The sequence below is a fragment of the Sapajus apella genome, unplaced genomic scaffold, assembly GCF_009761245.1.
Source record: "Sapajus apella isolate SASKATOON/1434 unplaced genomic scaffold, GSC_monkey_1.0 scaffold4, whole genome shotgun sequence".
NCBI lineage: Eukaryota > Metazoa > Chordata > Mammalia > Primates > Cebidae > Sapajus > Sapajus apella.
Genome location: NW_022436944.1, coordinates 37,211,316 through 37,228,571, shown reverse-complemented (window position 1 = coordinate 37,228,571; position 17,256 = coordinate 37,211,316). Strand labels below are relative to the sequence as shown.

The following is a 17,256-nucleotide window of genomic DNA, read 5'->3' as shown; positions in this document are numbered from 1 at the left end:
AAAAACACCAAAATTAACTGGGCATGTTGGCACATACCTGTAGTCCCAGCTACTCAGGGGGCTGAGGCGGGAGGATCACTTGAGTCCAGGAGGCGGAGGTTGCAGTGAGCCAAGATTGTGGCGGTGTGGGAGCATGTGGGTGTGTTTCCCAGATGAGGCGAGTGCGATCACTACAGATTAAGACTACAGAACCCAACAAATTAGAAAGTGGAGAAAAAGGTGTGAGCAGCCCTCGCAGCGGCTGCCCACTCTGAGTAGGCTGCATTTTCTCTTTCTGGAGGATAACGGTGGCTAAGACAGCCTCACCAGTGCCCCTCATCTTCCGACTATGAAGTTATGATTAGAAATTTTAACTTACGATGAGACAGTTTGTGTGGCTCAGCCTTAGAGTCACGTCCTGGTCAAAGGCCAGGAAGCCAACATAACTTCAGAATAACTCATGCTGTTTCCTTGTAGCTGTCCTCTAGGATGAAGCGGACCCATCATCCCCAGCGATACTTAAAACATTCCTTTTCTCTCCTACCACTGGGCAGGCATCTGTTCCCTAGAACTCCCCTGAAAAGTTCCCCACACTCCTCCGGGGACAGTTAGCCCAGAATCCCTAGTGCCTGGGCAGGCAGAAGGCTGGAACCCTGGGGCAGCACTGATGCTTCTCCTGCCCACGGGCAGCGGGTATCTTCCAGCCTCTCCTTCCTCACTCCAGCTACCCACACATGCCATGTGGGTGTTCCTTATTCCAATTCTAGCTCTGGTTTGGGGGAACTCTTTCAGTTAACTTTGAAAACATTTGTTATATTATCCAATGTTACTTTTTAGTTAGAAACTGGTATCTTAGCCTGAAATTGAAATAATAAAATTATTGCATTTTAAAGTTGAAAGCTCCTTTTGCAATTGCCCATCCAAAGTCTTCATTTTGTAAATGAGGGCCCCAAGAGATAGGGAGGGAGCTCTATAGCTTGCCCAAGGTTACATAATTTGTAAATGAAATCAGGCAACTATTACAAAACGAAATAGTGGAGAGGTTACTCTGATAAGTAGGGTGAGAAACACACCAACAGGCTACAATTGGTTTGTCCATCCAAATGGAGAAATCATTCCTTTGTTTATTTGCTCAGGAGTAACACTGGGGAATTGGTCAGTTTGTAAGAATTGTTTTCTTTTGTATTTTTAAGGTTAGAGTTCAAATAGAAACATGAGATTAAGGCCTTTAATCATATTTATAATAGAAGCCTTTTTTTTTATTGCTTTAAGATCATTGAGATTCATTTTTATTTGTTTTTTTTTAACCATGAAGCTAAACTTACTTTGACAGCATGCATACCAAAAATTAAAGCCATAAAATCGCTTAGCTTTGACAGGAGATACATCTTTAGATTTTAAGATAAAAATTTAAAAGGTATTATGTTTTATTCAGGAAGCATTTAAATATAAAGCAGTTGGTTGACTAATATTTTTAGTGCACCAATTTGGGAGCATGGAGGTTAAAAGGTATGGGCAGGAATGGGGAAGGATTTCATGGCCCCACACCATGTTGTCGTGACCAGTCCCCACATTCACCATGGCCAGTGCCACCACCCGTGATTGTTTTGGGCTCTGTGGATTGCACATATGTCATCCCACTTGATCCTCACAACCACTCTATGATGGAAGGCAGGCTGATATTGTTATCACCATTTTATACAAAGGAATTGAGTGTTCACATGCCTGAGGTGAGCAGGCAGTGAGGACAGCAGCTGGCATAGAACCCTGTATTCTTTTTTTTTTTTTTTTTTTTTTTTTTTTTTGAGACAGAGTTCTTTTACTGTGTCTCCCAGGCTGGAGTGCAGTGGCATGAGCTTGGCTCATTGCAGCCTCCGCCTCCTGGACTCAAGTGATCCTCCCGCCTCAGCCCCCTGAGTAGCTGGGACTATAGGTGCACGCCAACATGCCCGGCTAATTTTTGTATTTTTGCTAGAGATGGGGTTTCACCAAGTTGGCCAGGCTGGTCTCGAACTCCTGCTCTCAGGTGATCCGCCCACCTCGGCCTCCCAAAGTGCTAGGATTACAGGTGTGAGCCACCGTGTCCAGCCAGAACCCTGTCTTCTAAACATATTAACTACTTTTACTTTTTGTTTTAGTGTAATGCATAAGAGGAAACAAATATATGAATTATCAAACTCTCAATAAAGGTTTATTGTAGCAGGAAAAGTTTGAAAAATTTGAAACATTTAAAGAATATTGAGCTGTAGAGACCGGCTGAGTTTGAGGTCTCATATTCGATGACTCACAGATGCTGTTTGTATATCGTTTTATCAAAGAAGAGGGGATCCTGGTGCTGCATAGAATTTTTAGGTTTGATTGACAATGTGCACTTGCCCTCCATAAAGGCTTACACTCCTACCAAAAGCCCATTCAGTTTTTCAAATAAAACAAGCAGTGTCTCCACCACACATGGCTTTGCCCTTTTGGTTCAGCATCCTTGTAATCTGTTGACAGCAGATGAAACCTGCCCCTGGTTTCCATAAGGTCCACGCCAGCATTTGCAGGATCTGGGACAAGAGGACAAAAGGAGGTCTCAGGCTGGGCCGGGATTAGGGTGAGGGGCGTGAGGCAACATTTTATAATAAATAAAGACAAAATCAGTGACAGTACTGTGTAAGCTGTATTGGAGCTTAAAGTGAAAGGAAAAAACACTGATCCTATCTTTTATTTTTTTTTTTATTTATAAAGTAACTCTGTCACCCCGGGCTAGAGTGCAGTGGTGCAATCTCGGCTTACTGCATCCTTGACCTCCCTGGGCTCAAGTGATCCTCCCATCTCAGCTTCCCTAGTAGCTGGGACAACAGGCCCATGCCATCACACTCAGCTAATTTTTGTATTTTTTTGTACAGATGGAGTTTTGCCGTATTACCTAGGCTGGTCTCAAACTCCTGGGCTCAAGCGATCCTCCTGCCTTGGCCTCCATCAAGTGCTGGGATTACAGCTGTGAGCCACTGGCACCCAGCCTGAACTTACCTTTATCAAAAATTTTGATACTTTGCTTATCATTGATTTTTTGCACTGATTTTTATATTTTAGCATATTGCATGAAATATTTATTTATCGTGATTACTGAGTTTGCGGTGCTCCCTTAAAGTTTGTGCCTGTGGTGAGTTATCTCCTCACTTGCCTCCTCTTAGTTTCTGCCCTGCCTCGGGCCTTGGAGTGCACACAAAGGGCACCATCCACCCTCACTGCAGACTGAGGAAGAAGCCCGAACGGCCCCCAGATTGGGCCCAGGGCTGGCAAGGGATGGGTTTCCAGCTGGGCTGTGTGAAGTTGGGTGCCAGTCACAGGTTTCCTTGCCTGTGGAGAGGAGAGTGGGTGGAGGCGGGACAAGGTGAAACTCTTTGGGGCAGTTGAACTCCCTAGATGGCTCAGCTTCTGATTCTGTAGGTCTACGATGGGACCCAGGTGTTCTCATTTCTATCAAGTTCCCTGGCGCTGCTGGACCAGAGCATGCACTTTGAAGAACCTTGCTCTAAAGCAATGGTCACCAACCTTTTTGACACCAGGGCCTGGTTGTTTGGAAGGCAGATTTTACATGGATGGGGGTGGAGGGGTGATTTTGGGTTGATTCAAGTGTATTACATTTACTCTATGCTTTATTTCTGTTATTATTACATTGTAATATGTATTGAAATAATTATACAACTCATAATGTAGAATCAGTGAGAACCCTGAGCTTGTTTTCCTGCAACTAGACAGTCCCATCTAGGGGATAATGGAAGACAGTGACAGATCATCAGGCATTAGATTCTCATAAGGAGTATACAACCTAGATCCCTCGCATGCACAGTTCGCAATAGGGTTCATGCTCCTAAAAGAATCGAATACCGCTGTTGACGGGACAGGAGGGAGAGCTCAGGTAGTAATGCTCGCTCACCACCTGTTGTGCAGCTCCAGGGTTGGGGACCCCTGCTGTAAGCCTTGGGGTTCAGCACAAGCTTTAGAGCAGAGGACCCCTCGCCTGCATCCAAGAAGCTGCTTGTGAGACGCCTTGACAGGTTTCTGCGCATGGAGAATCTGGAGAGGCTCAGGATGCTTTACCAGACTTACCCTTGGATTTGCTTATCTAGCAGCAGATCCTGAATGTACCCTTCAGGGAGAGATCGCATACTTTTCTGCTTTCCTGGCTAGCCCTACATTTGTCACTCTTATTAATGGAGCCTTCTCCAGGATGCTGAATGCTTGTTTTAGAGTGAATCATTGCTATAGATTTTTTTCCTACAAATTTATTGCATGATGTATGGAAATGAGAGCTACAGTATCTGATGTCAGGTGGTTGTTAAGCACCCCTAGGTTTTCTTTTAACATTTGTTTTTAACTATAGCACATTTAGGCCAAGGCAGGAAGATCGTTTAAAACCAGGAGTTTGTGACCAGCCTGGACCATTCCTGTCTCTACCTCTACAAGAAATTTAAAAATTAGCCAGACCTGCTGGCATGTGCCTGAAGTCCCAGCAACTCTGGAGGCTGAGTCAATAGGAGGATCACTTGAGCCCAGGAGATCAAGGCTGCAATGAGCTGTGATTGCACCACTGCACTCCAGCCTGGGGGACAGAGCATGGCTCTGTCTCAAAATAAATAAATAAGAATAAATTTAAGAAAAATTAGAAAATTTAAAAAGCACATTAATTAAAAAGTTTTAAATAATATTTTTTATATATAAAGAGGAAAATAAAAATGACTCATAAACATTCCACCCAAATGACTCCTGTTGGTGGTAATGGAATCGAAAGTGTAAGATAAAATAAAAACGACCTTCTATCCTTTCATCCCTGCTCTGTCCCTCTCTCCAGTGTTTTTTGTTTGTTTGTTTGTTTGTTTGCTTGCTTGATATGCTCTTGTCGCCCAGGCTGGAGTGCAGTGGTGCAATCTGGGCTCACTGCAACCTTCACCTCCCAGGTTCAAGCAATTCTCCTGCCTCAGCCTCCCAAGTAGCTGGGATTACAGGCATGTGCCACCACGCCTGGATAATGTTTTTGTATTTTTGGTGCAGACAGGGTTTCTCCATGTTGGTCAGGCTGGTCTCGAACTCCCAACCTCAAGTGATCCATCCCACTTGGCTTCCCAAAGTGCTGGGATTACAGGCGTGAGCCACTGTGGCCCGGCCTCTTCAATGTTGATGTTTTTGTGATTCCTTCCAGAAAAAAAAGATTTTTATTTATGTCTGTCCATCCTTCTATCTTTCTAATATTCTTTCTTTTTCTTTTTATTTTCTCGATGGAGTCTCCCTCTGTCACCCAGGCTGGAATAGTGCAGCAGCATGACCTTGGCTTACTGCCACCTCTGCCCCCCGGGTTCAAGTGATTCTCCTGCCTCAGCCCCCTGAGTAGGTGGGATTACAGGTGGGCACTACCATGCCCGGCTAATTTTTGTATTTTTAGTAGAGACAGGTTTTCACCATGTTGGTCAGGCTGGTCTCAAACTCCTGACACTGTGACCTGCCCACCTTGACCTCCCAAAGTGCTGGGATTACAGGCGTGAGCCATCATGCCTGGCCCTTCTAATATTCTTTACATAACAGTGGCCATACCATTAACACTGTTGTGCACTTCTGTTTTTTTAACTTAGCAATGTATCTTGGACTTGTTTCCCTATCAGCACATAACAGATTTACTTTAATCTTCTTAACGGTTCATAGGATTAATCACTGGGGTGTTCCAGTGTTTAGTCCTGCAATTAAGATTGCTATTAGAGCAATACCCAGTAGTAAATATCTTTGTCCATATACTTGGAAGACATTTATGAGTCCAGCCATAGGAGTACTACCAGTAGAGGGGTTGCTGGACAGTGAGTGTGTGCATTTTTAGGATTGAAGGCCAAAGCACTCTGCCCTAGAGAAAGGTTCCCTCCCACCACAAGGACGGGCATGCCTATTTCCCCAACACTCTTGCATGCAATGAAGATTACAGAAATGAAAAAGGAAAATATATTATTTCGATAGCAATAAAATATAGAATGACTAGAAATAAACTTGATAAATATGTACTGTGTGAAGAAAACTTTGGTATGCTCCAGAGGGACCCAAAGGAAGACTTGAACAAATCAAAATTTTGCCAGTTTCTTGCATGGGAACTTGCAGCATGGTGAAAATATTCATTCTTGGTTAAGCTATGATTTGAACATGACCCAATAAAAATACCCACAAAATTTTTTTTGGTGGGGGAAGGGGAATTTGATAACTTGATTTTTAAAGATCATTTAGAAAAACAAATTAGGAAGATTCAAAATAGAAACAGGAATACAGAAAGTTGTGAGAAATAGTTTAATCAGATGTTAGAACCTAATGTGAAATTAAAATTGTTTAAAGCAGTGTTTTATACAAATAGATAATTGGATCACAGTCATAAACTCATGTTTGGGAATCTAATAAATGATAAATGGCATATGATATGTGCCATCTCAAATCAATGAGGAAAAATAGCTAAACCCATTTGGTGGGGGGAAAGTTAAATTCATATTGCATGCTTTATGCAGAATAAATTCCAAATTGATCAAAGATTTACATGCAAAAAATGAAATAGGTATTACCAGAATTCACAAGATAATTGTTTTTTAACCCCAGGCCTTTCTGCTATGACATAAAACTCAGAAGCCATTGAAAGCAAGATTGGTAAATTCAGCTTTATTCAAAAAGTTCTTCGTGGAATCACTTGAACCCAGGAGGTGGAGTTTGCAGTGGGCCGAGTTAGCATCACTGCATTCCAGCCTGGGGGACAGAGTGAGACTTTGTCTCAAAAAAAAAAAAAAAAAAAACAAAAAGTTTTTCATGGCAAAACCTATCATATGCAAAGTCAGAAAACAAGCAACCAATTGGGGACAAATAAATAAAAACTAAACTTCCTAATATGTAAAGAGTTCTTACAAACCAGTAGAAATAAGATCCAGTGACCCAGTAGGACACCAGGCAAGATAATGGACAGACAGTTCACCGACAAGAAGACACAGCGTTTAAATATGAAATGCTCATTAAGAAAAAATACAAATTACATAATAAGATAAATATGTTACCATCTCACAGGGATCTTTTTATTTTTTCACTGAGAATAGTCAGAGTATGAGAAAAGAAACACCTTTATACATCACTGATGGCGGATAACTCCTTACTACTCTATGGAGAGAATCTGGCACTATCTGAAAAAATTACAGTGCACGTGTGTGTGCGTGTGTGTGTATTTACACCTCTGATTTTTAGTTTTTTTATTTTTGGTGGGTACATAGTAGGTGTATATATTTATAGGGCACATGAGATGTTTTGATACAGACACACAATGCATATTTTTTTAACCCAGCAATTCCACATCTAAGCATTTATTTTTATAGGTACTATAAGCGCACACATGTACAATCATGTAGGAATGATATTTTTCATTAATAGATTACTTATAAAAGCAAAAGTTTGCATATTCCATGGTATATCACACAACGGATCTGTAGGAAAGAATGAGGAAGAGCTCTGTGTACTGCTATGGAATAGTCTGTAAGAAAACTATACTGTTTTTTGGGGTTTTTCTGTTTTTGGTTTTGGTTTTGGGGGGGGGGTTTTGAGACAGTTTCACTCTTCTTGCCCAGGCTGGAGCGCAGTAGTGCAATCCCCAACCTCTGCCTCCTGGGTTCAAGTGATTCTTCCACCTCAGCTTCCTGAGTAGCTGGGATTACAGGCGCCCGCCACCACACTTGGCTAATTTTTTGTATTTTTAGTAGAGATGTGGTTTCACCGTGTTGGCCAGTCTGGTCTCAAACTCCTGACCTCAGATGATCTGCCTACCTCGACCTCCCAAAGTGCAGGGATTACAGGTGCGAGCACTGCACCTGGCTAAAAAGTATACTGTTGATTGATAAAAATTGATTTTAAAAAGCCAGGTGTGTAATGTTATGCTGACATTCTAGAAGAGAAGGGAAATATATAGGCCTATTTACTTTTGTATGAATTATTTGATGGTTAATGCACATACACACACAAAAATAATAATGATTGCCTCTAGGGAAGTAAATGTAGGAGGCAGAGGACAGGGCTAGGATGTAGACTTTTCACTGAATACACATTTGTACCTTTTGACTTTTGAACCTTGTTTGCTCTTCTCAAAAATAAGTAAATTTAAAAATCCAAGTTTGAAAATAATTCAGTAGGTAAAAATCTGGTTTTGATTTGTGTAATTCTTTCAAATGTTGGTTAGGCTTTCACATTTTTTAGGCAATTGCCTATTCATATGTTTTGCCCATTTAAAAATTATTTTGGGGTGGGGAGGGTTTAGCAAATTAAGGAAATCAGCCCTTTGTCTTAAGGGTTTCAGAAATTTGTTCCAGTTGGTCTTTTGACTTTGTTTATGCTGCTTTTTGCCTCCTAGTATTTTTATATTTGCTCAATATAGTTTTCTTCTTTTCCCTTTCCTTCTTCTTTTCTTTCTTTATATATGTTTTTCTTTCTTTTAGGCGGTGGAAATGACTTGTTCATTGTGATCACTGAGAAGATGACTCTAGATCTAAGACATTCCATTATTATTTTATATCATTTGATTTTTGAGAGTGTCTCACTCTGTTGCCCAGGCTAGAGTGCAGTGACCTCTAGAGTGCATGGCTCCCTGCAACCTCCACCTCCCTGGCTCAACTACACTCCCACCTCAGCCTCCTGAGTAGCCAGGACCACAAGCACTGGCTAATTTTTGGGTTTTTTAATTTATTATTATTATTTTTTTAGAGACCAGGTTTCACCATGTTGCCCAGGCTGGTCTCAAACTTCTGGGCTCAAGCTATCCATCTGCCTCAGCCTCCCAAAGTGCTGGGAGCCACCACACCTGGCTGACATCCGGTTATTAATGCCTTTGGGTGATTTGTAAAATGACAGCCTACCTATAAAGTCTGTTTGAAGACAGTAAAAACTGGGACAAATTCATTTTAACAGTGACCTAGAGGATCCTCCCCTAGGGCAAGGGGAGAGGGGCTTGGGCAGCGCTGTGTGGGCCTCATGGTCGGTCTCTGATGAGCCTCTCCTCTCTCCACTCCAGCGGAACTCCCTGGGTCCTCAGCGGTGAGGCTGGCCTCCCTGCGTGACCTGCCCGCCCAGCTCCTGGAGCTGTACCAGCAGGGCTTCTCGCTGGCAGCCCTGCACCCCTTCGTGCAGCCCACTCATGAGAGGGAGAAGACACCCCTGGAGCACATCTTTAGGGCCATCCTGATCAAGAAAACCGACAGGTAAGGCCTCTGTGGATGAATGGTAGCATCCTGTTGTGGATAAGGTGTGCTCAATAGAGGAGGGGAAGTGAGAGGATGGGCTCCGGTGAGGGGGTTGAAATTTGCATGCTGTCCTCGGGGCCTCTGTCCTCAGACAGGTGAGGCAAAAAGCCAGACAACCAGAGAGATTTCTTAGCATCCTGCGATGAAAAACAAATGCCATGTCCAAATGCAAGTAGAGAGCTTCATTTTACATTCTTTGCCTCTTTTAACTCACTGGATTAAACTCAGCTAGAAAAATGTCTCCTCGAAAGAAGTATACGCCCAGAATGCTGCGGCTAGTAAAAGTGTAATACTTTCACACCAAAAGACATGGCTGGAAAATGCAGTAATTTCATGCAAAGGCTATGTACAAACTGTCTTCCCCACAGTCTAGAAATACTTTAAAATGTTGAGCCCACCATAAATTCTGTCAATCACTTGACAGTTAAAAAAAAATACAAAAAATAAACACCACCTAAATAAAATGCTATATTTGGTTTGGTCTTGATTTAGATTTTCAGGGTTTGGGGGTGTTTTTCAGTTGGCTTGCCCGGTTGAATGCTTATGCCTATATTTCCATTGGGCCTAATTAAGGAAGGAGAAGTGGGGTTAGTCTTTCAAAAGGAGCAATATTAATTTTGTTTATTTTTTTAAACAATGAGGATAGGATGGAGAGCGCAGCATGTTTTTGCTGCTTTCATAAAAATTAAAATGAGTCTGGGAAAGGAAATCAGATTTGTCTTTTGGCCAACTATCATAGAACGAATGACAACATGTGCCACACTTTAAAGAGAGAGTGCAGAGCAACTCCTCCTCTTCCTCCCTTTTTAAAGTCACTTTACAGGTAGACAAAGCATTTGGCTGGTGTCCTCATGAGGGACGGCTGTGAGGCATGAGGTTGCGTGACTAAGACTGACTCCTCTTTCCTTTCCTTTATTTCTTCATGGTTGATCAAGCTCTGGGGCCCTTAGTCTACAGCAACACACATTAGATTTTGAAGTGAAAGGTGGTGCATGTGTTTGCTCAAACCCAGAATTCACACATTTTTTGGTAGGGTGATTTTTCTCAATGTCTGCCTTTTATGTGTATTAGTTTCTCTCTCTCTCTCTCTCTCTCTCTCTCTCTCTCTCTCTGTCTCTCTCTCTCTGTCTCTCCCTGTCTCTCTCTGTCTGTCTCTCTCTCTCTGACTCTCTCTGTCTCTCTCTCTCTCACTCTCTCTGTCTCTCTCTCTCTCTCTCTCTTTCTGTAGAAATGATGTCTTGCTATATTGCCTAGGCTGGTCTCGAAATCCTGGCCTCAAGCAATCCTGCCACCTTGGCTTCCCGAACCACTGGGATTACTGGGCCCGGCTGCACATTGGTTTCTTTTCTTTTCTTTTTCATTTATTTGAGATGGGGTCTCCCTCTGTCACCTAGCCTGCAGCACATGGCATGATCTCAGCTCACCGCAACCTTCGCCTCCCAGCCTCAAGCTGTCCTCCCACTTCAGCCTCCCAAGTAGCTGGGACGACAGGCGCACACCACCACACCTGGCTAATTTTTGTATTTTTGTAGAGACCGAGTTTCACCATGTTGCTCAGACTGGTCTGGAACTTCTGGGCTCAAGAGGGTCTCCTGCCTCAGCCTCCCAAAGTGCTGGAATTACAGGTGTGAGCCACCACGCCCAGCCCATTATTGGTTTCTTTATGTTGATTGGCTGTTGATTATGATCTGGGTCAATCACAAGAAGAAACGATTCTGGAGGCTGCAGGGGTTTTAAGTGACACTGACACACAGGATATGTATAATGACAGTAGCTCATAGTGAGTGAGCACTCACTGTGTGCCATGCTTTGTCATTTACCATTTTATCCGTATCATACGCCTATGAAATAAGTGTCACTTTTGTTCCCATTTTAAAGGTGGAGAAAACTGAGACACAAATGTTGAGCTGTTAAGGTCACACAGATGGCAGCAAGCAGAGCTCTGCCGTGCTCCCAGGAAGCCTGACTCCTATACCTGCATTCTTAATCAAGGCATGAAGTGCGCGCTGTGTTCCTTTATTCACAATTCTTGTGTAGAAACACTTAGGACAAAAAGCGAGGGAGGAAATCTTTGATCTTCCGTGAAGAAATACTTTTATTCTCAACCTTTCCCCCATGTTACCCCTCAGTAGTCTGTAAGTAAATCAGAATTTCAGCAAGGAAACAAAATAAAACTGACAAATGCATTGTATGGATGACATAAGGCATCCACTGGGCCCCAGTGATTCTATTCTGGAGATTACCCAGTTGGCCTTAGTGTTTAGAGGTGCCAAGTCCATTGGGGTCAGATCACCAGCACATCCTTCAGCGTGATCTGCCATGGGAGGTGACGTGAGCTCAGGACTTGGCCAGAGCTTAACTCACGAAGTGAAGATGCATCTTTTTTTTTTTTTTTTTTTTCCTGCCATGGAGCAACACTTCTCAGACTTCAATATGCCTGTGAGTCTCCTGGGGATATGGTTAAAGAGCAGAGTCTGATATGGTCGGTCTCGGGGGAGGCCTGGCACTCCACATTTCTAACTCGTTTCCAGATGGGGCAGATGCTGGTGGTCCGTGGCATGCACTCTGAGTACCAAGGGTGTAGAGGACCTGATTCTTGCCTGGCTTCATGCCTGGCACTCAGCAACACTATTGGGGCTTGCCACTTTACTCCCAGGAGAGCTGTAAGCACCAAGCTAGGTAAGAAAGAACACGGGACTCGTGGCCAGAAGGCCTGTGTTCTAGGCAGCACTTGGCTACTGGTAAGCAGTGTTGTGCAGGGGGCACATGAGTGGATCTTTCTGGGCCTCCATTTTCTAGCTGTTACAATGAGGGGCTGGTACTACATGATTTGCAAGGCTTGTACCAAACTCTAAGTTATCCGATGGGGCAAGGTGGGTGAGGGAGCCCCTCTTCAGAAATAAGAACCCCCACTTTGGGGAATAGTGCATTACAAGCCAGCAGTGAAGCTGGGGGCTCAATAGGGGTTCTTTACTTCCACCGATGGCAGCATGAACAAATGAACTTACTTTCCAGAAGACAAAAAGGGGCAAACTATTGAGGAAAATGAGACATTGCATGCACAAGGGTTTTCAAGAAAGGGAGGTTGGCAGTCTTCTTGGGTTTGAGCACACTCTAGTCCAGAGCTCCTGAACTGCCTGCCGGATGACCTCAATGAACATTTCAACTCCTGCACAAGCAGATCCAGAGAAGGAAATTCCTTGGGTAACTCTGCGTTGCGTCTTTGGAACTGCCTTTTTTTTTTTTTTTTTTAAGAAAACTGCAAAAGTTTGGTAATTTATCATGTAAATTGAGGCAAATATGATCAAGAGGTTCACCTCCACTTCCACCTCCAACAGTATTGGGTGGGAGGAGTGTGGAGGTTGGAAGAAGAGTCATTGTAAAACGTAATTTTTAAGTACAGGTATTTTATCTCCTAGAAAATGCAATAACTTCATTTTTTTTTTTTTTTTTGGTTTTGAGGAAAAGAACCCAACGATCTTAAAAATAAGCAAACAAAAAACAACAGGGCCAGGCACAATGGCTTACGCCTGTAATCCCAGCACTCTGGGAGGCCAAGGCAGAAGACTCTCAAGCTCAGAAGTTCCAGACCAGCCTGGGTAACATAGCAAGATTGAGTAGCTACTAAAAGTTTTAAAAATTAGCTGGGTGTAGTGGCGCACACCTGTAGTCCCGACTACCAGGGAGGCTGAGGTGGGAGAACTGCCTGAGCCCAGGAGGTGGAGGCTGCAGTGCGACGTGACTGTGTTACTGCACTCCAGCCTGGGCGACAGTGAGACCCTGTCTCAATAAAACAAAACAACTGAAAAAAAAAAAAAAAGCCCAGAAAAAACCCAGAACTTTTTATCAGTAGGGAATTTAAGTAGTAAAAACAAAACAAAGGAAGACTTATGTGATTAATTTTTAATTCAGACAGTTAAAACGATGCTTTTCACAGTCTGCCAGAGTTCTGACAGCTATAGATGCCGTTAAATGAAATGACTTAGCTTGTAAAAGGGAAAGAAATGCTTGGTTAATATTTTTCGTTAAAAAAATTTTTTATTGCATTTTAGGTTTTGGGGTACATGTGAAGAACATGCAAGATTGTTGCATAGGTACACACATGGCAGTGTGATTTGCTGCCTTCCTCCCCATCACCTATATCTGGCATTTCTCCCCATGCTATCTCTCCCCAACTCCCCACCCCCTGCTGTCCCTCCCTATTTCCCCCCTACAGACCCCAGTATGTGATGCTCCCCTCCCTGTGTCCATGTGTTCTCATTGTTCAACGCCCACCTGTGAGTGAGAACATGTGGTGTTTGATTTTTCTGTTCTTGTGGCAGTTTGCTGAGAATGATGGTTTCCAGGTTCATCCATGTCCCTGCAAAGGACACAAACTCATTGTTTTTTATGGCTGCATAGTATTGCATGGTGTATATGTACCACATTTTCCCTGTCCAGTCTATCATCAATGGGCATTTTTCAAGTGGAGCACACTGAAAGAGATACACTTTCTAGGTTACTGTTGGCCCAAACGAAGTTCATTGCAAGAATCACCATGAGATGACTGTGTGAAACTTCAGTATCAACCTAATGTGTTTGATGGGTTAACGTAAAGTTTTTAGCAAATAATTGGGCTTGGGCTATGCCAGAACCACCAAACAGAACCCCTCAAGCCTGCATTGATCCCCTCACTCATTCACAAGTACTTGCTGAGCATGTATTCTTTTCAGGCCATGGTGCTAGGAGCTCTATGCAGTGGGAAGTTAGAGGCTGCAAGTGCTGGGCTCAGTTGAACATGGAGCCTGCCTTCCAGGTACTTGCAGTCTAACTAAGTAAGTGAGATACGTGTCTCATGCCACCTCCCACGGGAAGGGAAACCAAGGATATGTTTCCGGAGAAGCAGCTTTAACTTGGGCCTGATTTCTTTTGGGCAAACATGGGGAATAATGAGCATGAGGCAGGAAGAGTTTATTTACATCTCCTAATGAAATGTTTTCTAGTGGTGTTGAGTAATTGGAGGGCATCATTGACAGTCTAACTAAATCATTAATGAGTCATTCCAAAAGTAGTTCTCAAGTGCAGTAACATTCCTCTGAGCTCACTGCCATTTTGACAGATTTCACTTACATCCATGAAAAATTACCTGCTCTTTTCTTTTGAAAATTCTAATAACTGCCATTTCATTTTACCATGGCAGGCGAAGTCACACATCGAACTGTAAATTGTTCTTAATTCTAAGTGTATTGAATTTAGTCAAGTCAGTTACTTTGACTCGAGTACTTTGACTCAAGAATGAATAGCTGAACATGAAATACTTAGTGAATAAGTAGAAAGAGAGTTTGTACTTCATTTTCTCCACTCTTTCTTCCGAACACTTAGTGATTTTTAACAGACAATAAGTTGCAATAAGTGTAGTTAAGTGATCCTTCGTTTTCTTCAAGCAGTTTTCCTTAGAATGAGTTGCTAAAGATCTTGAAACTTGATGGTTAAGAGAAGTCAGTTATTAAAACGTCACTTTTGATGTTTCGTGAGTGTGGGTTTAATTCTAGGTTGTTTTATGGTTGTAGATGTCAGTGCAGTACCAAAATGCATGCTGCCGGCCATTTGTCAGCTGTTGAATTGTTGTTGTTCACACATGGAGCTAGGGTGTCACTGCTGTGTTTTTTATCACGAATGAGTTGAAGTCATTTGCCTACAGATCCTGTAGAGTAATGCCTTATATGGTACAGGGACTAGGACACTAAGGAGCTCTGTGGACATTTATCAGGCCACTTTTGGCCTAGGATTGGGGTAGCGGCTATAGTTAACGTAGAGGCTGCAATTCTAAAATTCTTGTGGAAGGTGGAAAATGTGTACAATCAAAGTTACCCTTGAAAACCTTTTGAAGTGCCCCTAAAATGTAATACTGTGGCACCTCTCTACCTGACCAATGCATGTCTTCCTGCAGGACTCCAACAGCTTCCCTTTCCCATGGGGAGGCAAGTTGCTTTGGGTTTATAGTGAGTATTCATTGGAATCACACTTAGGGTGGTGAAATGTTGGCACGTAGGGAGGTGCTTGTGGGAATTGACATTGAGAGAACAGGAACTCCACGTCTCTCTTCTTGGGTTCATTCTGGGGGGGCACATCTGCCTATTAAATGCAGTAACTGGCATTGGTTTTGTTTTGTTTTGTTTGAGACAGAATCTTGCTCTGTCACCCAGGCTGGAATGCAATGGCATGATCTCAGCTCACTGCAACCTCCACCTCCTGGGTTCAAGCAATTCTCCTGCCTCAGCCTCCCGAGAGGCTGGGATTACAGGCATGTGCACCACGCCTGGCTAATTTTTTTGTACTTTTAGTGGAGACAGCTTTTCACCATGTTGGCCAGGCTGGTCTCAAACTTCTGACCTTGTGATCCACTCGCCTCAGCCTCCCAAAGTGCTGGGATTACAGGCTTGGCCACCAAACTGTCATTGTTTTAAGTGGTAAACATTTATCCCTTTTAGTTGTATTTTTCAAAGATAAACATGCATATGTAATTTCACTGTGCAAAGATGACTCTAAGGAGCTCCTAGATGTCAAGAAACTTACCTATCTACTAGGGCTGCAAAATGTGTATGAAAATTATATAATTGCCCAGCTAAGTCTACAGGTCTTGGTTTACATCTCTAACCTGGAATTTGTTAATGAGAGTGCTTTAGAAAACAAGGCTCTGTGTCTGCCGTTTACTCTGGGTCTGGCATGATGGGTAGATTGGAATAGGGAGAGAAATAGTGGGAAGGGCCTCCCCACTATTGACACTGTGGAACAGCTGGAATGCAGTGTCCAAAGGGAAACAGTGGGAGGGCAGGCATGAGAAGCCTGGGGGCCTGATGCTGGAGACAAGCCTGGGGGAGGGTGTGTGTGGCGCTGTGCTGAGCCCCTCAGGCTGGGGCCCACTTCTCTAGTGGCTGACGTAGCCAAGGCTACTGCAGTCCTTGTAACAGATTCCCCCGGTGATTCTTAGAAGAGATGCAGTGGGTTGCTGAGAGCTGCAGTGAGCTGCTTCATCCCAAATTGACCATATGCCTGGAGTCTGAGAAATTTTTCCTCTTAGGCCATGTCAGCAAGCTGTACTCCCAAGAACTTATGAGCAGCACAGATGACTGAATGAGTCAGCTCTGACCACCCAGGGTCAAGTGATGCAAGAGAAACAATTCTTTTGGCTTTTGCTGTTTTATTTCCAGGAAAGTAAATAGTGCTCAGCCCTTACCCTTGGTTTCTCCTCTCGAGGTCCAGAATCTAAAATCCTGAAGACTCTGGCTTTATTCTAAAACAGGGCTTGCAAGTTCAGATGCCTATAGGGGCCTGGCTCATTGAATGGGGACCTCTTGGGAAGTGGTGAATCAATGCCTTAACTCTGTCCTGTGGTTGTCCGGTGTTGCCAGGTCTTGTACTTTTTTCAAGAAAAGCCAGAAATCTGTATTTTTATGTGAAAACTTCTCTTTTGGCCTCACTCTTCCAGGGTAGCATTGTTTGTCCCTAACCCATGCCACTGCTGCCATCTTGCAGCCTCTAAGATTTCTGTGTAATGCTTGCATTGGTAGAGGTACTCATGCACCCTTCGAGTCGCCTATCCTGCCTTCGACCCACAGCAATGGCTGGAATCTCAGCCTCTCCTGTTACTGTGTTTTAGATGCCTGCCCACCTCCACTCCCTTTGCTGAATCCTTTTCCATCTTTGGATTTCCATTGCTTGCTCAGAGCGCCAGGTCCTGAATAGATGTTGCTCAATAGAATTTGCATGAATTGAGTGGGATAAAATCATGCCCTAAAATTTTGCTTCAAGCATGCACTAAAGGACCACAAATTCATTGTGAGATAGATCTGTCTTTGGTTTACATATTTATCAGTACCAACAGTATAGCTTGGTAATGCAGCCGCAGAGCACGGACTTCAAGTAGTGGAACAGACACACACACACACACACACACACACACACACACACACACACTCTCTCTCTCTCTCTCTCTCTCTCTCTCTCTCTCTCTCTCTCT

General features: G+C 43.3%; 1 protein-coding gene across 6 annotated transcripts in view; it reads left to right on the top strand.

Moving 5' to 3' along the window:
• Window positions 1-17,256, top strand: part of RFTN1 (raftlin, lipid raft linker 1) — a 205,262-nt gene that overhangs the window by 78,320 nt on the left and 109,686 nt on the right. For all 6 annotated transcript variants that reach the window (XM_032267221.1, XM_032267225.1, XM_032267236.1 and 3 more), the window contains exon 3: window positions 9,029-9,215. In XM_032267221.1, the coding sequence (XP_032123112.1) occupies window positions 9,029-9,215 (187 nt within the window). The remainder of the gene's footprint in view (window positions 1-9,028; window positions 9,216-17,256) is intronic.